At 48.2% G+C, this 25580-nt stretch overlaps 2 protein-coding genes across 2 annotated transcripts in view; one reads left to right on the forward strand and one right to left on the reverse strand.

Annotated features, from left to right (window-relative positions):
• Window positions 1–25580, forward strand: part of LOC142575388 (uncharacterized) — a 209542-nt gene that overhangs the window by 44951 nt on the left and 139011 nt on the right. Inside the window, exons 3-4 of the mRNA XM_075684725.1 lie at window positions 12847–13062; window positions 17368–17646. Of these exons, the coding sequence (XP_075540840.1) occupies window positions 12847–13062; window positions 17368–17646 (495 nt within the window). The remainder of the gene's footprint in view (window positions 1–12846; window positions 13063–17367; window positions 17647–25580) is intronic.
• LOC142573791 (uncharacterized) lies at window positions 7903–11306 on the reverse strand. The gene is made up of 3 exons (XM_075683046.1): window positions 11265–11306; window positions 10319–10744; window positions 7903–8371 (listed from the first exon to the last, which is right to left on the reverse strand). Exons 1-3 carry the CDS (start codon window positions 11304–11306, stop codon window positions 8144–8146), a joined length of 696 nt encoding a protein of 231 aa, XP_075539161.1. The 3' UTR covers window positions 7903–8143.

A 25580-nucleotide genomic window follows, 5' to 3' on the forward strand; every position in this document is an offset into this window, starting at 1 on the left:
CAAACTTTGCGCTTTTGCTGACAAGAGGACAGAACTTGCGAAGCGTTACCGTCACCCAAGAAAGAAGCCGTCTCAGTCATTTGCTCAAACGGTATACGGAGATCATGCGCACACTGTCATACATCGACAGGGCTCTGCAGTGAATGGCTTATTTACTTGACGCTTTCACTACTAACGTAGTCTCTGGTTGTTCTTTTCAGCGTATAATGTCTGCTGGTAGATATCAAAAGGTAACAATGCACGCCATCGGTATATGAGCAGGCTCATCTCTGTTTCGCAGTTATGCGGGACTTTATTGAACTCTACAGTTTGGTACCAGCCAGTCAGCTGGAGCTTGATCGTTTGATTTATTTATTTGATTATTTAGTTAGATGGTTGGCAGGTTTTGTTTTGTTAGTTAGTTAGTTAGTTAGTTAGTTAGTTAGTTAGTTAGTTAGTTAGTTAGTTAGTTTAGTTGTTTGTTTGTTAGTTACAGGAAATATTGGCGACAGGCACGATATTTCGCCAGCTTCGCCACGATAAACTGGTATAAGTATTAAAGGGTTTCGATTGAAGTGACATATTTCTGTTTGGCATTCGCAGCCACACGTGGGCAGTGAATTGCAGTACTTAAAAAAATTGAAGGCCCAATCCACTCTGTGAAGGTGGATTGCCAGCGAAGCTGTTACCATCCACTTAACCTATTCTAGTCTAACGAATGAAATGAGTACGCCGCAAAATGGAGTGTATAACCATTTATTGCACAACGCATTCACGACGGCTTTATGATCGCTGTGGTATACACTGAGGTTTTCGGTTTTGACAGTTGCCACGTTCTTCGCCAACGTTAGGTAGACACACACGAGTCACGGATGGTGGCTGGTAGTTTCTTTTCGGTGTAACACTTTACTGTGGAACACTACGAACCAGTTTCTTTCCTGTATCCAAATGTCGACCTTAGAGTTCCCCACGGTGACGAAAGGCGTGGTGTTATCTCTCGCCAACACCGCGAAGTGCGTGGGCGTGAACCGTCCAATGTCGGCCTTGGAAGTGCCCGGCGAAATGTACACGGCGAAGATGACGATTCCATCGCAGGTTTTCACGGCAAACACATCGCCGCAGTCGACCGGGTCAGACATAAGCGTGTACGCGGTCACGCATGCTTCTTTTCTTCCGTAGACGGTGACTGCGGCAGAGCGGTTGTCACTTCGTTTCGTGGCCGTTGTTCCAACGTAGCCGGTCACTTCGGTGACTGTGTCCGTCCACGTTTCCGAGAGACACCGCAAAATATTTCAGAGCGATGACTACAATTGTTAACACGCAGAGTGTACACATTGGCACAAAATCATGCCGCCCGCGTGCGCGTGCGCTGCATGTGCTTTTTGCGCTAGATTCGTCGATTTCTAGAAAGCCGTGTTTTCTGTGGACCGTCACGAAAGAATCGCGGGTTGGTAGAAGTAAACAGCTTCGCTGTGAAAAACATCGTACGAATGCAAGTGTGCTTATGTCGCAAGTTTCTCCGCCTCAGTCTCGATCTACGCAGTCTCAGGCGCCGCTGTAGTCGCCCGTCACGATATTGTGAATCGAAATACAAGTACGTATCTCTTAGAGAAGCTAAGCCGCAGCGAGCATGTCGTTGAGTTCAACTAATGGAAGCTCTTGTGGTCAGACGTTATTACCTCTTCTGTAATGTGTATGCAAGTGGGGTGCTGGTATACTAAACATCGCGTGCACGCCGTAGTTGCCGTCGAGAACAGCAAAGAAAAAAGAAAGAAAGAGAGGAGTAGGATTCTGAAAGGAGTAAGATAACCAGCTGGTGAAAACACTCGCCTCCCTAATTACGTGACTGCCGTCAATCGTTAGTGCGGCGCTTGCTGCGCGCAATAAAATGTTGCGAGTCCCTGAGGATGGTGTTCGCCGCGCGCTCTGCTGCCCGCTTCAATCTGGGCTTCCCCTCTTTTCGTTTTGCGGTCTTTCTTTAACGCAAACGCTAACACGCAGCCGCGGTTTAGTGCTTGGCTGTTAGGCACAGGAAGAGGCCTAGGCCGTTAGTAGTCAGCTCGTTACCTAACGAAAGCTGCTGCGTCGTCAAAGGATGCGTTGGAAATTCCTCAGTCAGACTTGGTCCGTAGGGAGCTCAGAAGTATTCATACTTATGCGACGCTTATATGACAGCAGTTAGACGTCTTAACAGCAGCCACAGCCGAACTTAAATATCGGCAAAGTACAATCAGCCTCTCTACATGGCTTTCATAGATTATGAAAAGACACTTGATTTAGTAGAGATACCAGATAACGTGATCAAGGAGTACAGGAGGCTTACGTAATTACCTTGGAAAATATCTACAACGATTCCATAGCTACCTTGATTTTCCACAAGAAAAGTAGGAAGATACTTATAAAGCAAGGGTCAGGCAAGTAGACGCGACCTCTCCAATGCTATTCACTGCATGCCTGCAAGAAGTATTCAGGCTATCAAATTGGGAAAGTTTAGGAGTAAAGATCGACGGCGAATATCTCAATATCTCAGCAACCTTCCATTTTCAGATTGCATTGACATTGTCCTGTTCAGCAACACTGGGGAGGAGTTACAACATATGATTTAGGACCTTAACACAGATAGTATAAAAGTGGGGTTGAATATTAGTATGCAGATGACAAAGATAATGATGAATAGCCGGGCAAGGGAATAAGAGTGCAGGATTTCTATTCAGCCTCTAGAGTCTGTGAATGAGTACGTTTACCTGTAGGTCAGTTACTCACAGGAGACACTGATCACGAGAAGGAAATTAACAGAAGAATGAAAATGGGTTGAAGTGCATATGGCAGTCATTGCCAGATCCTGACTGGAAGCTTACTACTTTCATTGAAAAGAAAGGTGCACAATCATTGCATTCTACCGGTGCTAAAATATGGGGCAGAAACTTGGAAATTGACAAAAAAGCTCGAGAACAAGTTAAGGACCGCACAAAGAGCGATGAAACGGAGAATGTTAGGCATAACGTTAAGGGACAGGAAGAGAGTGGTGGGGACCAGCGAGCAAACAGGGATAGCCGATATTCTAATTGACATTAAGAAACTAAATGCATTAAGAAGATTAAAGACATTAAGACACTAATTGATAATAAAGAACACGCCATGTAATGCGTAGGATAGATAACCGGTGGACCATCAGGGTTACAGAATGGGTGCCAAGAGAAGGGAAGCGAGTCGAGGACGACAGAAGACTAGGTGGGGTGATGAAATTAAGAAATTCGCAGGCGCAAGTTGGAATCGGTTGGCCTAGCAGTGGTAATTGAAGATCGCAGGGAGAGGCCTTTGTCCTGCAGTGGACATAAAATAGGCTGATGATGATGATATTAGCATATGTTAGAAGAGCTAGGTTGAAAGCACACTGTAGACCCAACATTGTGCCCCATGGCGCGTTTATTCTTTCCTTTTTTTCTTTTTGTCTTTTCTCTTTCTTTCGTTCTTTCTTTCTTTCTTTGGACAGAACAGCAGTGGACGCAGCTCTGTGCTGCGGTTTAATCTGCGCTACATCTACATTTGGGGAATGATTGCGAATGCTCTTATATTTATGAGGGTCTCGACTCACACCTCACTACTTCGATTCACGCAGAGCGACGGTGATCGATAGCTGCAAACCTAGTGTTCTTTGCAGGACAAACAAGCAACCGGGCACATAGCTATTATTTATGCTCAGACCGGAATAATGTTTTTATCGTGCGCATTCTCAATTTCATGCTTTTGTAGAGTTGGATCACGTCCCACGCATATCACTCTTAATCTCGTCCCACTTAGATTCCAGCTATGAATGGGCCATTCTTGCAGATATTTTTCACTTAAACGAAGCGGCGTTCCACAATTTCTTTTTAAATTCAGGAACGAGGTTCCAAATTTATGCTTATTAAAATCATCATCACCAGCAGCCTATTTTATGGCCACTGCAGGACGAAGATCTCTCCCTGCGATCTCCAATTAACCCTGTCCTGCGCCAATCGATTCCAATCAGCACCTGCAGATTCCTTAATTTCATCACCCCACCTAATTCCTTAATTTCATCACCCCACCTAGTCTTCTGCCGTCCTCGACTGCGCATCCCTTCTCCTGGCACCTATTCTGTAACTCTAATAGTCCACCGGTTATCTAGCCTACGCATTACATGGCCTGCCCAGCTCCATTTTTTTTTCTCCTTCTGTCAATTAGAATATCGGCTATTCCCGTTTGCTCTCTGATCCATACCGCTCTCTTCCTGCATCTTAATCTTACGCCGAACATTCTTCGTTCCATCGCTCTTTGCGTGGTTCTTAACTTGTTCTCGAGCTTCTTTGTCAATCTCCAAGTTTCGGCCCCATATGTTAGCCCCCCGTGGAATGCATTAATTGTACAGCTTTCTTTTCAGTGATACTGGTGAGCTTCCAGTCAGGATCTAGCAATGTCTGCCGTATGCACTTCAACCCATTTTGATTCTTCTGTAAATTTCCTACTCATGATCAGTGTCCCCTGTGAGTAATTGACCTAGGTAAACGTACTCCTTCACAGACTCCAGAGGCTGACTGGCGGTCCTGAACTCTTGCTCCCTTTCTGGGCTATTGAGAATTGTCTTAGTCTTCTGCATATTAATCTTCTACCCCACTCTTACTATTTCTCTGTTAAGGTCCTCAGTCATTTGTTTCAATTTGTTGATGGAATCAGATAACAATAAATAAATAGTATGCAATGTTCCAGTGAAATAGCCACTGTTATTTGTGACAGTGTTCTCCATACCTGTACTTATTATGTGGAACATTCTATCCCGCACGCGTAACTTTACGAATGCTTAAGTATGGGGAATCGTAATACTGTTCGACCCTGCACGCCTGTACCGGCCGTTCCAATTAAGCAGGTTGCCCACATTTATCCCTCATCCCACAATATTTTTTTCTGAAAGTCCACTTACCCGAATACGCTTTCCCGTCTTGTTTATACTGATGAGGATAGCCCGCGCGCCGACGGCAGGCGATGCTAGTTAAACCATTAGTTACGTTGCGTTAGGTTAAATTTCGTATGAGCGTAACATTACTCAAATTGTTTGTGCAATACGTAGATAGCAAAGCATCTCGATTTTAACTCAGCGTTATAATTTCGACAAAGAAAACAAGAAGTAAGGTTTCTTTAAAACTCATCGCTCGAGAAAAGCAACGCAGCTCATTTGAGATGCAGTGAAGCGTTCCATGGAGCGCTCTTTCCGGCGGCGCGAACGAAAGTACCTAGAAACTTCAAGAGCTTCGGAGAGCTCGCGGTGCAGACATCGCTGTAAAGCTTACCTTGAATGCGTAAAACGGAAGCTTTAAAGGAAGCAAGACTGTAACGATGAAAACTGTTCAATGACGTCATCGCGCTTCTCTGTGTAAGGAGCTCGTAAATAAGGAAACGGTGCCAGAGAGAGAGAAAGAGAGAGAGATACAACACAAGGAGAGAAGGCAGCGATGTGAATTAGAAAAGTTTTTGGTTGGCAACCCTGCAATGGGGGAAAAGAAAATGGGATTGTAAGGAAGGGAGACCGAAAAACTATTGAAATCGCATTATAAAATAACGCGATAAGGTAGAAGACGAAACAAAACACACAGTTGTATCGTGCCCTGCATGCTGTTTAATTGTGCGCTTTATAACCAGCCGGCTCGTCAAGCCACCGTTGACAATAACTTTCTTTTTTATTACATGCGTCAACACTTCTGCCTAGAGAGTTTGAGTAATGCTTTGTGAAGCGACGGAAGTGATATCCTTGCGTTACAACTTGGTTTGATAGACGATATTTGTGAGGCAATGGTGGTCGCCTGTGTACACGTAAGTCGCACAGTTTTTAGTGCAGTAAATTACTGTTCCGATATTACTCTTTTATTTGCTTTAACGCTTCGCGTTGCTCCAGAGGCGAGAGTACTGAACTTCTGTCAGTTTTGCTTTTTTTGAAGGGTACACCCACGCTCACACGAACCCGGCCAGCTAGAGGTGAGGTGGTTTGTCCGGCATTGAACCCGTTCATCCGGTTCCTTTAAACGCTCGTGGGTTGGGCTCAGGGATCGTCGGGGTAGGTTAGGTCGCAAGATTTGGGTTGGTAGAATCGCCGGACTCATTTGTACAACAAACTACAAGCAAACGCAGTCGGGTGAGTCTGCGTCCGCCCGACTTCCGTCTCGACCTGCTCGCATCGAACTCGTGTAAAGCAAGCGTGTCTGCTATAGGAAGCATTCACGTGACGTCATCGTACGCCATTATGCAGCAGTACTAATGACAGTTTTCCACTGTGCTGCTTAAGTATAAGCGGATCGAGATAAAACGTGCGTTTTCGCCGTGCTTGGCTGTACCACAATATGGCAGCCCCGACGACGTAGTGTATGCCTCTGCATGCGTGCGTTGCGTCGCTTCTTGAGACGCGTCTTCTCTCCCTATTGGATTGGGCAGCATTGCGAACGGACCCTACACGCAACCAAACTGAAAAACTCGAAATACTCAAGATGGAGGGTCAACTCGCGTTGGCGAGGCCCGTTATTTCAGCGATGGTGGACTTGCTGCTTCCCCGGGGGCATCTCTGCCGCCACTGCTGGCCATTTGATCTCGGGACAAAGCACTGGCCCGCAGCCCAAGAATTTGCACGTGCGAGAGGCGTGCGCGAGAGGACGTGTACTCCATTGTGATGCAAATGAGACGGCAGAGGTGTGCGCTGCTCCCCCAAACTTTGTCGTGCTTGTGCTCGCTCACCTACCCTTGGCAGGACCAGTGCCGCATGCGTGCCACCGTTCCGCGATAGCCTCCACCCCCCCTTCCCCCTCTTTCTTGTTTTCTAATTTCTTTTCCTTCAGTCCTTGTCCGCCCCTTTCTACTTCACTTCCATCAGAGTTCTCCGCATTCTTCAGGCCACGCATGTCATCTCTGTCCGAGGGAATGAGCTCTCTCTTGCACAGCGTCGCTTTGAATTCAATGAAAACTCATACGCAGGACGCGAGGAATAAATTGATTTTAATGCATTTTAATTATTTCAATGAACTCCCGCACTGCACTAAAATCCTACTGTATAGCTGGAGGAGAACTTATCAAACAATGCAGAGAGATCGGCCCGAGCTGGAATGCTCCGGCCTGCTATTCTGCACAGGGGAAGAAGGAAATAGCAAACTTCATGGCCGTTTGCTAGCTAGCCCTGCGGTACGATTTGCACTGCTCGTATGTAAACAGACACTTATGGTGTAGGCGCAGATGTATTACAGATGACTCGCTTTTGTTGCAGCACCCACGCCATCTTTCTGGAACGGACGCGGTCGCTGGCTCGATTGCACCAGGTTTCGTATTTCTCCTTGGAACAGCGGTGCCGGCGCATGTTATGGTCGTCAGAATGAAAGCGATCCTCCTCTCTACCTTTTATTGGCAAGATTATCGTCTGTCACCATCGTGGTCGAGTTCACAAATGAGGTCATCTTTGTCGTCAGTTGCCCCAGCAGACCATATTCAGCCACGTACGCGTTCCAGTAACTTTGTTTTTAACAAAATAAGGCGAAGCGTACACGCACTGTGGGAAGCTATCGATTCACGGCGTTGTGAACAACCCCGACCTATAGAATGCGCACCTAAACTTAGGTATACTATACACAAGTGTTTCCAAATTTCGCCCAGCTCGGAATATTCGTAAGTGGGAATCAAACGCGCGACCTCGTGAGCAGTAGCGAAAAAAAGGATAACCATCGAGCACCGCGCGAGCAACAACTACAAGTACTATGCCGCGACGAGAGTGCGGCGTTAATTAAAAATCTAAAGGTGCGTGTTAACGTATGAATTAATACGACGCAGCCACCACTCTGGGCGACCTGACAACTTCGGCGATTTTTCTCGGCGATACCCACGATTGTTTGGGCAATCGCGAGAGTTAATCGGTCAAGTCGTTTCAACGGCAAAAAGTTATTTATTGCTGCCCTCAGCGTTGGTGGTCGAGTAACCACCAGATGTCAAGTGGAGGCGTGTGCGAACCTCCCGCACATGCTTTTGGCGGCAGTCAGTCACTCTGCTGGAAACGCCGCCGCACTTTTTTTTTTACCCGGGGCCACATGGTGGTCAGCACGATGTCAATACGAGGTCTCCAAAGTCCCAGGTCTGGCCGTTTCTCGAGTGGATGAAGGGGGCGCGCAGGGTGTTTGGCCTAGTCGTCGGAAGAGCGGTGAGCCTTGGGCTTCTTCGCCTTGGCCTTCCGGGGCCGATGCTTCTGACGCTTGAAGAAGGGCTTGCGGCCGAGCCGCCGGTGGATCCTGGCGACGAAGCTGTTGGCCCTGCTGCGGGCCGACTTGGCGACCGTCCGGCGGCCGCTCTTCTGCCGCTGCCTGCCGAAAATGGGCCGCCGGCGGCTGACCATGCGCTCGTCGACTCGGATCTGCGAGGAGACGGAGCGATAACAGCCACAGCAGAGGGCTCGGCAATTGTTTGATTCTCCTTCTGTGAAATGAACGAGCCGTTCACAAACGAGGATGGAATTTCCGCACTACCGTTACTGTACACTACCGTCTCACTAAATTTGTGCACTGCAGCGAACGCTATAGCAACAAGGTCAAACGCAGTGCGAGTTCGTACATGATCAGCTAACGTAAAAGAGGAAGACCCGTACGCAACAGACATGAAGTCACAGAACGACCGCTGGATTCTCGGGCGTGAGAAGAAAGCGTGAGTTACGCCACTGCGTCTGAATTACTGTGACTTCACCTTTGCTTCCATTCGCCGTGTGGGAACGCGCGCAAGGGATTTTGCATTGCACGCGTGGCAGGCATCGAGAAGGCATCACGCTTTCAAGTGAAACAGGTGCTTCACTCATTAGTAGATACATTAGTAATAAATATTTTGCCTGCTAGATGACTCGTCGTCGGTGTGTGAACTTGGGCGCATGCCTGCCCTCTCGGAAGCTTTACTAATTTCTATACGGCACGGATGGCAACAACGAAATAAATTTATTGTTAGTCCGCACTGAATTTTCGTGGAAAAAAACAGTAAAACATTCGCGCGAGAAAGATGTACTCACTAAATAATTTAGAAATATCAGGTCGCGAAGCCTCTGCTTCGCTATGAGCGACGCTAGTAGCCAAGTGGGGTCTATGAGTAAATTTGAACCACCTGGGTATCAACTCCAGCCTAACTTTTACTACACAAGAAATACATATAAGTTGCGGAGTAGAACGCCTCTAAAGTGCGCAGTTTGCTGAGAGGGACAACATAGGGGAGCGCCCGAGAATAAATTTCGGCCACGGGGGAGGGGGCGGGAGGGGGGGTTGTTTAAGAGGGAGCTTTTGCTCGAGCCCAACTTCGATGCCGCCTACTCAAATACATGTAAAACGCAGAAATGCTGTTCCGACATAACCTCTGGGCCGATTTTAATGACATTGGTTGTACTTGAGAGAGAAAGTAAAATTCTAGTGACAGCAGCATTACGATTCAGGGCATAAATTGCTTTACAAAGGCTGCCGAAAATTTGTGAGTTCGAACGAAACAGAAGCACGAAGTTTACGAAATCGTTACACGGCACCAACAACAGATATCGCTGTTCTGTAAACTGCATCCGTCAGAACATTCAATGCGGACAAATGCACGATGTTTCATCCCGACCAGACGGGCTTCCGTCCAACATTGAACTTCATGCCTTTAATACTGCAATGTTTACAAGGGTTTTGCAAAAGTCCTACTCCCATTTTAGTGCTGAAATCGAAAGTCATGTGTAGTACATCCATTTTGTCCGATTTACATGTATTATTAGAAGTTTACAAAATCGTGATATTTTTGTTGCCGAGCCACAGAAGAATAAACTTGATAGTTTCGTTCTCTGGAAATCTGCGTTATTCAACAATCTTTATTTAAAAAATGATCTAATCAAAACTCCACTTTCAACAGTCACTATATATTTAACTTTTTTATTTTAAATGCAACAGAGCTCATCAAATTTGTTGCAGTGGTTGCCGAGAAGAGCGATTTCTCCTTCTCCGTGTATTGAGATCTATGGGTGTCCTCCTAACGTGCTCTCAAAGCACGGTACATGCACGAGCGTTTCTTTTTTTTTTTTTTGCATTCTGCACCAGTGAGATTGCGGTCGCCGCGGCAGATAATCGATCCCGCGACTTCATGTTCAAGGAGCACACTGCACATCCACAAAAAAAAAAAAAAAAGGACAACCGCGGCATTCCGCATTTGGCGTTCCGCCGCCACCGGAATGCGTTTTCCGCAGGCGAACATCGAACCCGCGACCTCCGCATCGGGACGTCTTAGCGTCGTACAGCCACCGCGGCGAGCGCACGTAAGACAGGGAAGGACATCGCCGATAAAAAACTGTCTCGCTCACCTGGTGCTGGGGCGGCAAATCGAAGGGCAGCATGGAGCGCGGCGACCGATCGGGATGCAGACGGCGCATGACGACGTCCTGCGACTTGCGCGAGAGGAAGACCACGGCGAAGAGAGTGACCACGATGACCGAGATGACGGCTATCAGCATGAAGGTCATCACGCCGAACATGGCGACGCGCAGGCCCCGGCTGGGGCCCACGCGGCCTGCGGCCGCCGCCACCGCCTGCAGCGGCATCGGCCGGGGGGCCGGGCCCCGTGGCTCGGGCCCTTTCGCAGACTGCTCCAGGCTGGCGTCGGGGCCGTCTCTCGACACGACGGGGGAACACCGGGGCGGACCGCGCGCGTTGCTGTGGCGGCGCGTGCCTCGAGCGCCGCCGCCATTGACGCCTTCTTCTTCGAACCGGCCGTGTGCTGGTCCCGCGCGCTGCGATCGGGGCGGTTTTCAGGAGTGGTCTTTCAGATTCGGAGCAACCGCTATCTAATGGAAGTTGAAGTAAAGCAAGTTCGTCGGCACGATCTAAGATCGGCCAGAAGGGGAAGCTTAAATCTACAGAATCGCCGGCGACGCCGAGGCTCGTCAAAAGTAAACTGACGACATCGGGAACACTGGTCAGGTCAACAAAGTCTCGAGAGAAAGGTCGGAAGAAAGATTTGTTTGCCGAGATAACAAGGAACCCTGCTGAATGCACACTGTTAACACCTGAATATGGCTTGGAGTTAATACCGCAGCCCGATATGGTACGGAAAATGGAGCTTGCGCTCAAGCCGGACGGAGTTTCTTTTTTTCTCTAAACTTTATTGACCTCGGCTTTGTGCGGCAGCCATTGAAGTGCAGGGCAACCTTTATGGCGAAGGGGGCCTTTATCTATAGGATTCGCACTGTTTTTCGGTATACTACGACTCCTTAGGTTAGCTTCTGTCTTCGGTTTTACTGTGATACCCACTACACCATTGCCACTGTTGGTGTAGTGGCTGTAGTGGGCCATGCAGACATCGAATCGGTGTTGCGCTGCGATTGTCACAGCGCTGTCGCTTCGATGCCGATCGCCTAAAAAAGCCGAGAGATAGCGCTGGTATAGTATGTCCTCCGCTACACATTCGCGTCCGTGGCATCTCGATCCAGCAGCGACCAAACAAAAAATTCGAAACGTAAGTTTTGACACCTCCTCTACATTGTTCGGCCATTCTCAAGTCCATGTATGAAACAATTAGAGAAGGTATTATGACAGGCGGGGGCTGTTGAAATATAAGTAGGCATTCACGGACGCGCGCTCGGTAGATATTCTTCGACATATCCGCTGTACTTGCTAGAGAGACAGTTAATGCAGGGATTTTAGGCACGCATCAACAACCGACGACTTTTTGGAAACCTTCTTTTAGTTCCATGGCCAAAATACTCCGTGGACCAGGCCGTGAACGCTATTGCGGGTCTTCTGAGGCATAGTGAAATGGTTATAACAGTGCAATAAGTACTTAAGCTTTTTTCTTTTATTCATACCTCTTCCCTTTATCATCACCACGTTCACTTTCTCCTTTTGTTCACCAGGAAGGTGAAGGGGGGAACTCTTGTACGCGAAAGCTGAGTAGCAGGCCAGAACGTAGTAGTTATGGCTGACCTCTCAGCGCTTCTTTCATAATAAGTCTCTCTCGCCTACCAGATGTCATCGTAAGGCAAGGAAATTGAAAGTTTGCAGACATGTTTCTTGCAGATGCTTATTAGCGACGTGCATAAATAATCTGTTGTCAAGTACACGTATGCTACATACTTTTCAGTTGGTTCAGCTCGTAACATCGCAGCGCTATTTGCTTCCAACGGATAGTCATTGTCCCAGGGCAGCATGTCCGAAGTAGGCCGCATGCGTCCACTGCTCCAAACGCAGAGTGGGCAGAGCGCTTCAGACGTTTGGCATAGTGCAAGCGAGGGCACATGTCAAAGGCTGCCGTGAACATAAGCCTCCGAAGACTTCCTCCACCCAAAAACGAGATTGAGCGGGAGAACACATTTAGTCCATGAAAAGCAGGGAGGTCGGCTTGAAGAGCTTTGTCTCTAGCCTGCTTCTATAGTAAGGGGTGAGAGAGAGAGAGAGAGAGAGAGAGAGAGAGAGAGAGAGAGAGAGAGAGAGAGAGAGAGAGAGGCGCGGATGACGTTGATAGTGTACAGTGCGAGTTGATAACGTAGTTTGTACAGTACAAGGAAGCAGAAATGGAGAGGATTATGACGCGTGTGTCGCACCGGATGAGTGGTTTCTGGGCGATGCGAACGGATCCGCGGCAGGGAAGTTGATGGAGTTTTTAGGTGCCGACAAAAGGCAAGCATTTTTGGTGCGCAAAGCCATTGAAGTGGAAGGAGGGCGTGACCACGTCTCTGCAACTAGCGCACTCTGGTGACGTCGTTTATTGGCGATTTCCTCTGCATTAAGAGGTTTAAGAGCAGGAGACGCCTTTGTATCGGCGCAACCGCCCTGTAGTTGTCGCAGTCTATATCTGAGCCCACATCGAGTCAGCGTTTCCTTTTTACGCACGCAGGTTCCTGGCGAGAGCAGCGGTCCGGTACGGCGGGCCTGTCGTCCCGGCTTCTGCATCGGCGTCACACTGGCGGCGCGCCGTCTCCGAACGATGTGCCGCTGCCCACAGCTGTGCCCGACACCACCGCCACTGCCGGGGAACCAGCGCCGCGCAACGCCAGCAGGCCGCTGGCCAACGTGGACGCGTCGTCCACTGCCAACAAGTCCTCGCACCAAGGTGCGCACTGAACAGGTTGTCTTTGACAGGGAAGAAACTGGGGATGTGGGGAATTGAGAGATCCATCTTGCTTCGCACTGTCCTGGAAGGAGAGTGCAGGAACGGCAGGTGTGTTCACGTTCCGTTTTGGAACGCATGAATCGCGAGCTTGGCTGGTCCCGAGAGTGTTCATTTTGGAAGGAATAGCAGAAGAGAAGGCGCCACGCAATACTAGACGACAAAACAGGTGCCACTAGCAACTGTATTCCCTAAAGGCTATGCAGAACAATATCTTGGGAGTGTTTTCAGTATGATAGCGTGTGATTCGACCATTGGCATGTTGCGCTTGCGCTGCGGGGGAATATATGTGTTTTTCATTGCCCTCAGAAAATAGGGTCTTTAATACCATCTGTCCAGCCGTTAAGTCTTCAGCATCGTCTTCTTTTGTACCAATTCTGCCAAAATAATCCCGTACCAGGTAAGCCAGCAAGTCCTGCCCCTGGGAGTACTGTCTAAGGGCACATTCGGGTCATCTCATAGTGTTACAGCAGCGTTGAACGGTTCACATAAGGCAACAAAACAACTAACCTTAACGAAGAAGGGAGTCCCGCTCCACTACATGTGTATATATATAGTGAATGCTCGCATTTGCTTATGAGTCTGCTTATGTTCTAAGCGAATGTTGAGTGCTGTCTTTCAACACCTTGTGGCACTTCCGGAGGGAGTTAAAACGACGAGTGAAGAGAAAAGGGGCGAGATGTTTTCATGAGAGTTGGACAAGTATATCGTCCCTCAAAGTTTAGGACGGCTTGCACGAGTGCTTATGAGAGCATATCCAGCCGCGAAGACCCAGGGACCAAGACGTTTAAGTAGCCACATAGTAATAAATAGCGGCGCTATGCAGAGCAACTGACTTAGTTGCGAGGCGACCGCTTCGGTCCCTCCCGAAGCAATCAAAGAAATGTGTCCGTGGTCATCTTTCTCCTGAAATCTCGACAAACTTCTTCGAAGATCTTTTGTTTCACTCGTTGGACGGGACAGCAGCTCCCGCGCAATGAAGAACCTAAAGCATCACTGTGAGTGAGTGTCAGCATAGATGTGAGCGCGAAGTTAAACGAACAGCCAAAATCTGCGAGTATCACGGTGACGGGTAATGTCTGTCCCATTGGTCGAGACGTTCGCCCTGTGGGGGGGGGGGAGGGGGGGGAAGAGGGGTGCACTGACTCACACTTATTCCAGAGTTGCAAATGTGAATGCGGTTCAGTGGGCGGTGCGAGATTCAAGCACTGGTTCCAAGATGTGCATGAATGTGTCAGACCGCAGAACAATGCAAAATGGACAACTCACCATACTGCGTCTCACGTTTGGCTTTCATAGTGAGCCATGCATAGTGACATCGCCTTGCCAATCGCTAAGTTGGTGTTAAGCCATTTTTTAGGTGTTTGACGTTCCTATACATGCGTGTACTTCCTAACCGAGGCACGTATTTTTTTTTCCTTAGCTTTGCTTGCTATATCACATAAATGTTATATGACTTTTATGTCTAAGAATTTATTGTTTTAGCCAGCGCTTAATTATTCGGCGCGAGCGAAAGCTCGTAAATACGCATACCGTTATCTTTAGCACACCTCAGCGCTGTCTCCAGCCCTCATTACCTTTGATTACTTTTACCTCGCGTTTATGACAGAAGCGTACTCGCCTACAGCGATTCCGAGATAAGAGTGAACGCCCAAACTAGTTTAGATCGTGCTTCAAATAATAAGAACGCGTCGCTCACGAAAGAGGAGCACCGACCTCTTTCGTGACTGTATTCTTCTTGTTTGGAAGTATTTATTTATTTATTTATTTATTTATTTATTTATTTATTTATTTATTTATTTATTTATTTATTTATTTATTTTGTAGTCAAGAGGAATGCCCGGCGCCGCAGCCTCATCGCCAGTCGCCCAGGAGGCGCGAGCTCGAGATTGCCTGAGCTGCTCTGGTTGAGACGCGCTGCCTGCTGCTCTCTTGTGCTGTATTCCTGTTAGATTCTAGCAGGCTGCGTGTCTCAACCAGAGCTGCTCAGGCAAACTCGAGCTCGCGCCTCCTGGGCGACTGGCGATGAGGCTGCGGCGCCGGCCATACCTCTTCAAAACAATTTATTTATTTATTGTGCCCTCAAGGCTTTAAAACATTGCAGAGGTGAGGTGCACAGAAATGACATTGACAAAATTCACAAGGAACACTTCAAAGAAAGCAGAAAACCACCGAACTGCTGTTGATCTAATTGCGGCGGGCGATAAGTACGTCATTTCTTGTTGTTTTCATAGTGTGGAAAAAGAAAAAAAAATAAGCTTTTGCTCCTCAAATATCAGCACCACAATTTTCCTTGTCGGCCTTTTTAAATTAATGGTAGGAAAAATGCTTCCCTCAGAGATCTCCGTTTGCCCCCAGTTCTATATGGTGCAACTGCATTATATACCTGAAAACTTCCTAATCTCATCAATTCGTCTAATCTCTTACAGCCCTCCACTACGCTTCTCTTCCTTTAGCGTTTCTTCCGTTACTACGAAAGGTAATTAGTTGTAAGCTCCATGTATTGCGGTACATTTCCAGCTCGATTTCTTTCTCTTAATCTCAGCTAGAAGTTCAGCTACACCGCGTGTGCTCTCGATATATAATCCATGCTCCTGCCATCCTATTTTCTAACCTTATGGCTGTTGTTTTCGGCTGCAGAAGTTAGTTTTGGGAAACTGCAGAGATCATTATGGGTATCTCAAGGATATTATTAATCCACCGTTCACCGCTTGCGAGTGCCCGCCAAATGAACTTCGACCTTTTCTTTTTTTATTCGTCTCCTTCTTCTTTCTCTTTAATCACGTGCTTATTTGTTTTCTTATGATATGGTCGCAGCTGTCCTAGACAGACGTTCTACATATTTAAAAGGCCTGACCGACAGTTACGTTCACTGTTTCGTCACCGGTACATTGAGCATTTCACCTTAGTTCCTCGGCTACACTCAGAAGATCAAAGCGTTAAATGCATTCTTCTGCAGTTCGTTGTAAATTCAAGCGGGTGAGGGCTCACGTGAGTAGACAACAGTGTGAGTGACCGGCTTTTTTTGTAACATTCCTCGACTCTAAACTCGACTAGACTCTGGACTCAAGATAGATAGGTAAATGGCAGGAAGAGCATGGCCGTGCCACCCGTTGAGTCAATTGGTCACAGCGCTTTAATGAGACTTTTCAGAGATTCCTGAGTGAAACTATTGCAAACAAATGCTCTAAGCATATCGTTGAACGCGTTGGATGCAATCGAGCAGACGCTCACAGTCTGTGGCTAGAAAATTTTCTACTGGTTGTCGCCGCAAAGTCTCGTTATTCCTGGTTGTGTCATTGCGCGGCATTGTGTTCTACAAGTGAGCATTAACTATCCCCATCACCGTGACCTCTGCAAAATTGCTGTGGGAGCGCCAGTAAAGACATTTATTGGTGTTGTCGTCAATACCACGTTCTTCTGCGTTGTCGGATTCGCCATATCAACAGATTTGTTTGGCACTCAAAGCGCCTGTCACGTGTGTCTACGTGTCTACGTGTATTGCATCGTGGCTGTGTCGTCACGTCACGTTATGCGCGCAAAGTCATTGTTGAGATTCCCTGTGGTATCTCCATTGCATCTTGTCCTTTGGTCATAACCAGGAACTTTGTATTCCCACACCATGAATTACTCCAACTTTCGTTAGTGCCCTTGTGTTGCTTAATGTTTAAAACATTGTTATTGCATGACCTTCTCGTAGTGGTATATATCTTATTACGAAAACTATGTTATCTTGTTGTATGCTGAAATTTGACCCGTGCAATGCTGTTATATACTGCATAATTCCCCGTTTTTTTTTTCTCTGCTTGTCTGCAAAATGCACATGCTGCTAAGGGCCTATAGTGAGGCGACTCGTGTTGTCGTCGCATTCAGCCTCAGCAACAGGACAGCCTGGTGTCCATGTGTTGTCAGATAGGCGCACACTGTCATTGTCAATTTAGCCGAGGTACACCCGAGCAAAAGTATACGGACCACAGTGTCTCCGAAAAAACGGAATTTCTTTGCAATTAGCCTGCATAAACTGAAATTGACGAGTAGAGTGGAACGTTTACAATACCAAGTTTGGACTACAGTCCTCAATTTGAAGTTGCATTCACAGGCTGAGGACAAAGTCGGCCTTATCGCGCGATCCCTGGTCTGTATACTTTTGCTCACGGGTGTACGTGGCGCTTTCTGAGCTTCCGGCTCCTGGGTCCCGTCTCGGCGGACGTTGTCGTCACCGCGCACGCGCGCGCGTGTTTTTGGCAGGTGACCGGCCGGGTCGAGACGAGCCCCTGGCGACGGCGGTGGGCTCCTCGCACCGCTCGCCGCCCTCGCACGGCTCGGACGACGAGGTGGCGGGTGCTCCCGCGCACCAGGCGAGCGTCGGCGAGCCGCACAGCAGCGAGGTCCTGTGCGCCGCCGAGCGCGAGCACGAACACTCGGAGGGCCATCAAGGCGTGACGGTGGCCAGCATCAGGTGGAACTTCGTCAGCGTGCCGTTCGTCTTCACGGTCTTCATCATACTTGCCGGCTTCACCAAGATTGGTGAGCGAGGGTTGGTGATATGTGATGATACTGAACTGCGTCACGTTTATCCTCATTGTAGGACAGCCTCAAGACCGTCTGGGCGACAGATGAAGAACCTAGATATAACGCGTATCGGATGTTTTTAAAACGCGCAATCGGTGCCAGTCCAGCGAGAGAAAACGCCTGATGATGATAATTCGGCCAGCAACTTCGACTTCACCCGCCGCTTCAGCTCAGCGGCTATGGCGTTGCGCTGTTGATCTTGCAGTATCGGGTGGGCGGATCCCGGCTGCTGCGGCATTCTGATGAGGACGCAGTGCAAAAATACTCATGTACCGTGCATTCGGTGCGCGTCCAAGGACACCCCCTGGTGGTCAAAATTAAGCCGGAGTTCTGCACTGTGGCGTGCCTCATAATCAGATCGTAGTTGTGCACGTAAAAGTCTACATATTATTTTTTATTTTCCCGTTGGCTAGAAACGGACGTTCGTCTATACGTGCCTGCCTAAGCTACCTTGAGCATTAATCAATTATTGACGTCCCCGTATGGCCACGTTCACGTAAAAAAATAAAACACGCTCTTCGAACCGGTCACTATATTTATTATTTGGTATGCAGACACTGACTGACTACCACAAAACAAGTAAAAAGTCGAAACTGCGAGTTCACAACTGCGACTACGAGGCGCGCACTATAGCTGCCTGCCCGCTCTGGATGGCAAACAAAGATATAGAAGAAAAAAATTAGGAGGGAGAAGAACCATTGAAATAACGGGACGTAAGTGAAAACAATAAAGTAAGGAAAGATAGTAGCGTATTGTATGCACTGCAACGCTGTTTCCAGGGATGGAAATTGCACAAGCATGCTTTAAGAAGAATTCCACGGCACCGACAGCACGACGGCGGTACCAAGTAAACCCATACGGGTCTCTGAACAAAAAAGCATCGCACTTGAAAAAACATTTCCGGACCAGAGAAACTTTAACTGGAAAGATCTTTTTCTAAGAAGCCCTTAAGAGTTTTCTTTGCATAGCTGCGTATACTTATTTCACGCAGTGTACCACATTTTCCCCTTGATGCACATATTTAGCTTTGTGGGGAGCGAATACGTTTGTATTTTCAGGATGGCGTAACGTTTCGAAGGTTATTATTCATGCTTTTGTCTCTCGGTGTCGTAGTGCAGATTACGCGTGGGCACACACCAAAGAAACATGTATCAACGCGGTCTGCGTGCACAACTAGGGTAGCGAGTTCCCTTGCCTGGTAGCTGAAGCGGTTACTGGAGGCCGCTACTGGCGTGCTGTAAGGAACGCCGACGGCTAAACCTTCGTTGTCTGTCGTGCTCGTGGCCTGCATATGCCTGGTTTTAACTTACTTGCGGAAAGCATCAGCTGTAGGCCTGCAATGTCGTCTGTTTCCTGCGATAAGGCTTGCAGATGCGTACTTCTTATGCACAGACATCGACAAATACACACAGCTACGTGTGTGTGTGTGTGTGTGTGTGTGTGTGTGTGTGTGTGTGTGTGTGTGTGTGTGTGTGTGTGTGTGTGTGTGGCATTGGTATTGGTATTGGTATGTGTGTTAGTGGTATTTCAGCTTCCCATGAAGGTGGCTTAAGTGGTGGCTGTCAGTAATGTTCTAATCGGCTCTTGTCTCATGGTTGTGTTCCTGGTTGCGATAATCGGTAGCGATTATCGAATGTGGAAAGCAAGGTATATGTAGGCAAGATGGACGAGAAATCTTTGTAAGTGAACGTTTATAGGTAAATACGTTACAGGCAAAGCAAATGAATTACGACTTGAATAAATGACAAAAGTGTCTCACTCTTCAACAATCTCAAATGAAGTTCTACTGTTTCAAAATAGAAATCGGCAATCGTCACGGCAGCCGATGCCCAGATGCGACATATTGTCCGGTTTAGTATGGGTTAAACAATTAAAGGAAAAGGGCGGTAGCGAATTTCGTCCGTCCCTCAGGCGCAATTACAACTGAGAGTCCGGATTATGGCAGACCACGACCCACGGGGCTGGACTTAACTATAGAAAATAAGGATGCTGGAAAACAAAACGGTTTTGTCGTTTTCTACAACCAAGTTTCGCTTTCCCGTTCCCACGTAGTCAGTCCCACCAAGCCGCCGTCGGTGAGAAACGCTATGCCCCGCAAAATTCATTGCTAGGCCATCATTCCACACCTCGGCGACGTGTGTAGCCAGCAAAGAATGCGGGAGACGGGTACTGCAACACCGCGTACCCCAATCCCACTCGAGGTTCGTCTGCGGTGACAAATTACTACCGTCGACGGCATCCGAGCTGGGATGTTTACAAGACCGCGTTCTCCCCCGCGTGACCCGCGCCTCCACGGCGTATACTACGTGTTACTCGTCAGTTAACGTGTCGCGGGCTTCCTCCGAAACTAAAAGACGAAAAGAAAACACAAGTGGTTGCCACCCGCAGACGTAGTGCAGTTGAACCCTGCCCTGCACATATCACAGGTGTGTAAACTTGCGGACGCCGTGAAGAGAGAGAAAATTTAACGTCAGAAAGGTGAAGAGGTCTCCATGAGTGAGATTCATCTGCAACCTGCTACTCCACGCTATGAAGTGGGTTAGGGGTAGCGACAGAAATAGGGTGCGAAGAGGAAGGAGGGTGGTATGATGAAGTTTATGATGAGATGTGCACGGTATACTGTTTGTGCAAGGTGCACGCTTCCGAGTGCATGCGTCTTCGGGGGGCAAGGGTCCAGGCTACTACAGCGTATCCAAGAGGTCGTCTATTGTCCGGCGCCTCTTGGGGGGGGGGGGGGGGGGGGACTTTGGCTCCAGAATGGACGATATACAACAGCGACTACGCGAAAGTATGCGAAGCAGGAATGCGGCCTTGCGTTGTCTTTCTCTGAATAGTTACATGAGGCGATAGCGTGGCTGCTTGGTCGCAGAGTTTTCGGAACAGGTGTGAAACAAGTGAATTATTTTTTCTGTGCGTCCATGCGCAAATAGGCACAATTATTTGGCGAATAAGTTAGCGTAATGGGCAAGTCGATAGATATTTGCCCTCTCGCGAATTATCCTCTCTTATTGCGATACGGTCCAGCTTAGTACAAAGGACTGGCTCGGACCTCGACCATGACGACATCTTGGGACCGAGAGAAACAAGCGCAATCTGAATCTGAATGTGAAATCTTCCCCTTTCCCCCTTTTTCAGTAAAGCACTTGTCAATCAATCAATCAATCAATCAATCAATCAATCAATCAATCAATCAATCAATCAATCAATCAATCAATCAATCAATTTAAAAGCACTATTATGTATACCAGGCTCAATGCCAAAGGTGCCAATGCCATGACTAGAGTGCGATCGGGAGGGTCCGTGTGACAGGGGTGCTATACGCAACTGGAGTAGCTGGCGCAGAGCCCTTCTGAAGCTAATAACCTTCACAATAGTGAGGTATCTCAGGAAGTTACCTGCGAGTTCAATTTATGTCCTCATGCACACACTTACCCCGGTACAGAGCAGCGCAAGCATTGTCAAGCTACGTACGGCTGCGTCAAGCTGCGTATAGATCTCGTGTGGCGCTACTGCCAAGTTCCCCTTTCAGAAAGTGTCAGCCGCTATGCCGCACTTATCTCATCTGTAGGCGCTTTTCGCACTCTCGCACTCAGCTTCGGGTTGAAGAACGCGCCGTTTAGCTTCTCTAAGTTAATGGATATTGACCTAAAAGACTTTCAGAACTTCGCCTTGCCATATGTTGATGATGTAGGAATTTTTTCGGACAGCTGGAAACAGCACGTATCGCACCTCGAACAGGTGTTCTCACGGTTGAGGGAAGCAGGCTTAACGACGAAGGCGGAAAAGTGTAGATGCTGCTTCAACTGTGCGCTACAATGCCCCCGTTGTAGGAACATGCAAATCATTATGCAGGGAAGCCAACTTAATAAGTGCCGGACTTATGGCTCACTTTTATTACATGCAAAATCTCACGAATGTATTTCGCCAACTTCCTAGCGTGAGAGCGGCCGCTTGATTAAATGTCCCCTCGGCACCGCCTTCGGCGTCACGACACGATGTCACAACGCGCGCGGCGTAGTTGGAGAAGTCAGTCGTCCTTCGGAGAAAGACCCGGAGCTGAAGAGTGTTCTGTGGGCGACAGCGCGCGGCGCACCCCGCGTTCACGCGCGCTGGCGAGCTCGTTAGTCCGTGGCATGCGTCGTCATCCTAACCGTGTTAGCCGCAAAGCGGCAAAGCAGCTTTGACGACTGCCATTCGTCAGACGCTTTGTTGAGGGAGAGAGAGAGAGAAGAATGCGACGTTAACGCTCGATGAAAGCGTCTCGTCTTTTTTTCTTTCCTTGTTTTATTGAACGAAAGCGCCTTTCGCTTGAAGCCTTGATATTGATTGCTTTGGCGGCCTTGAAGAATTTCGCTTCCTTGCCGGAGGCGCCCAGAGTGTTAGGAACGGGAGAAGCTCTCGCCTTGCTCTGTTGACGCTGTATTCTGCAGCGTTACGTAACTCTTTTTTTTCCGTCACACTCCGTTTCATCGTATCGTCCAAGGCTCTGGGAGGGCCGCCTTTAGAAGCAACATGCCTAGCTTGAAACGCCAACAGCGCCGAAACATAAACCTCACGTTGTTCCAGCGCTGTCAGTCACTAACGAGAACGCCTTTAGTCTATTAACTACTGGACGTCTAGTGTAGCACGACAGTGTCCGCTTAGCGTGCTGCTCACAGTAAAGTGGCCCTGTGGTTAGCGGTATTAAATTGTCAATCGTAGGGACAGTGTGGCTTGCTTTTAAAGTCCACCCTTGGCGAAGAACAACAGCTCATTGCTTTGAGTGCTGCCGCTCTTGTGCTGTTATTGCTGGAACGCTTTCATTTCGTGTGTACACACGCGTCATGCGAACATGGTTTGTAACAGGCTTACTTCCATCCACGTCGGACACGTTTGTGACCGTAAATGATGATTACGATGATGATGACGATGATGATGATGACAATTATGCGTGTTAGCGCCGCCATAAAAACAAAACGCACATGGAGGAGGACGTAAAAAGCACGGACGAGCTCCTGTAGCGTCGCCTTCTGTGTACGTTGTTTTTATATCGCGCCAACATAGATCAATTTACTTGTAACCAACTCGCCTAGCAAGAAATTTTGATGACGATGATCATATTCGTTCAGTTTGTTGATATTTCACTTATCTTTCAACGTTCTCGTCACGTAGAGAAGCACATCTGGTAGGCGCATTTTACACGCACTGCTTCGGTCCCAGATGTGTATAGTAAGCGGTTCCAACCCGATCAGAACAACAGAACTTTCACTAGCGGAATGAAGACGCGTATTGTTTTCCAAATATTCCTGTGTTAGTTTTTTTTTTTTCGACTTCAGTAGAGAAAGAGAGAGCGTCTGTCTGCACGAGAGGTGAACACTGCGCTTCTAGCTGACGCATCAACTCGAACGCGAAGTTTCGTGCTCAGAATCTTTCTCTCTTAAGAAAGCTTGCACTCTTGGGGGCTTATATTGTCCCACAATGATAATCGTCATCTGCCTTGCCTGCGTTTCCTCTCTTGAAAACTTAACGCTCGCTACTTTCCTGTCGAGAATGCTCTGTCATGCTGATAGCGCGCATGCCGTTCGTGACTTGGAAGTAACGGGCTCGCATCGTTAAATAAAGAAAATGCGGGTAACACAGATGGCGATTATCGTTGTAGGACAATATAAACCCCAAAGTGTGTACGTTTTTTGAAGAGTAATTCCTTCTTGGTTGAGCCGCACACTTAGCATAGCAGTGCTCGCTACTAATAGGAAACCAAAAGATTTGCGTCCATAAAAACAAAGGATAAAGTTGGCGATGTTGTCCGGACCGAAAGAAAGAGGGGTTCGTAGTTCCGCTAAATTGCCGCGTCCTCTCTGTCGGGTCCCTGCGCGGCTTCCCTCCCGCGAGAGAAAAAGCGACTTACTTAACCTTTGATTAATAACTACGCCAGGGACCGGCGAGAGGCCGACCTCTCGCCCTCCGCAAACGCACGCGCATGCGCGCGCACTCATGAGGTGGAGCGTAGCTGCACCGTATTTTCAGCCTCATCTGCTTTGGAAGCGCGTTGCTGTAGGCGCCGTGCGTCTTAAGTGAGTCGTCAACGTCGGCGCCCTAATCCCTAGCCTTTCCTCCCACCACCTTCCTCGGACTCGCTTCGCGCTCGCGGCGGTGCTGACCAACACGAAATATTTATGGCAGTTCGGAGTCGCGCGCGGACCGGAGATGAGAGAGAGGGAGAGAGAGAGGGAGAGAGAGAAAGAGACAAAGACAGAGAAAGCGAAAACAATGGAGGCCTACTTCTCTTAACGCTCTGCCAAACTCTGGGGTCCACTTTCCTGGGCGCCCCCCTCCCGTGTAATACGGTCGCGCAAGGCGCCCGGCTGCTTGTTCTTTTGAAAGACCGCGCGTAGGGCCGGTTCAATTCCAGGCCTTATGGAAAAGCGTTACGAGCGCGCGTTTCTTGGCTCGGTCGCGCTTTTACGCTGGCGCTCGCTTACTTCCTTTTTTGACTTTTTGATCGTCTCTTACTCGGCGTTTTCCTACAGAGTAAGACGCTTTCTATGAGAGTGTGCGAAGTCAAATGTCGAGTTATTATACAGCGCTTACAAAACTTAAAACGACAACTTCTATCCCGTTCCCTTTGGCGAAAGGAATGTCTCAACTACTTCAACGGGAGCGGAGGGGGGGAGGGGGGATGCAGGTCTGGCATGTGGTTTGCTAAGCGACCCTTTATGCGCCGACGTTTGCACGCGCTTTAGAGTGCAGTATTCTTGCTTATTCGTCGCCCCATTCATCCCCACACGCTTTTTCTTTTGTGTTTTCGCCTGTTTCTTATGGAAGAGTTTCGGTTTATGCCACGAAAACTTTAGAGTGACTATGTAAATTTCAGCTCGCGCGTGCTGTTACCCTTTCTGCTTTCGTGCGGGAATAAAAAGGAATAGTCAGACGTTGCCGTCAATATTTGATACGTCGAACGGATCCATCAAGTATATTTTTCTTTCTTTACTATTATATTTAGGTATATGACTCACGTGCAGTCGGCGTCAAAAGTTTACGAACCGTGGGACACGAGAAAAACTCGTTTCCGCCGCCTGGATCCATACGCAGCGTGGTATTTGTTTTTTCAGCTTCTACTAGTATTCATGGGGACAACATACCGTCGTACAGTTTTACTGGCCACGGTCACGAACTGCTCGAAAATTAAACTTTTATCAGCTGTCCATACACATCTGAAGCCTACTGTACGTACCCAGCTGGTTTTGCTAAGTTTACGTCGGACGCGTGTACGTACGCAAAGTCTTCCAATCGCACAGCAAACTTACTGTAATAGTATACTGTTATCTACGCTTCCGTCTTTGTTAGCAGTGCATCAGCCGACTACCAGTCAACGTAATGACGCACGTTAACGAAACTTCCAACAGAATTCCGCAGGACAGTGATGAGTGAGATGAGCAGGACGAGCATGCCGATCGCACATGAACTTATTTAACTCTATACTCCAAAATTGTAATCTGTAATCCCTTTCATTTTCTGTGACCCATGCCCTTCCCTACGCAGAATAACAGGCCAGAGAGGATGCTTTTCCAGCAGACGTCTCTGCTTTTTCCAATTTAAAGTTATCTTTCTCTGTCACTCAAGCTACAACCGTTAGGTTGCTGCACACAAATGTACTTGACGTAGATGGACGTGTTTAATTGAGCTCACACACACGTGCGGCCTCCACGTAGGAGTTGCCAGCTGTTCGCTGCAACAAGCTGCAGCATTTGAGGTCACTACACAAGTCTGCAGTTTCTCACTTTAGCGAATATAACGCACTTGTGGCTAAGCAGCTCGCATGGTCGATCTGATTGCCCTCGGTCACTCTCTGCTTGCTGTTTCCAGTTTGGTCGTTTCCTTAGCCGAGTCTGCGTATTGTTTGCTAACTC

The sequence above is a fragment of the Dermacentor variabilis genome, chromosome 3 (genome assembly GCF_050947875.1).
Source record: "Dermacentor variabilis isolate Ectoservices chromosome 3, ASM5094787v1, whole genome shotgun sequence".
Lineage (NCBI taxonomy): Eukaryota > Metazoa > Arthropoda > Arachnida > Ixodida > Ixodidae > Dermacentor > Dermacentor variabilis.

What these genes read in the sequence shown, in the direction of transcription:
- LOC142573791 (XM_075683046.1), bottom strand. Translation starts at nt 11,306, where the DNA reads ATGGCCCACTACAGCCACTACACCAACAGTGGCAATGGTGTA. An exon ending in CCAACAGTGGCAATGGTGTA is followed by an intron (nt 10,745 to 11,264) that starts GTGGGTATCACA and finishes CCCCGATCGCAG; the next exon opens with CGCGCGGGACCAGCACACGG. An exon ending in ATTTGCCGCCCCAGCACCAG is followed by an intron (nt 8,372 to 10,318) that starts GTGAGCGAGACA and finishes GTCTCCTCGCAG; the next exon opens with ATCCGAGTCGACGAGCGCAT.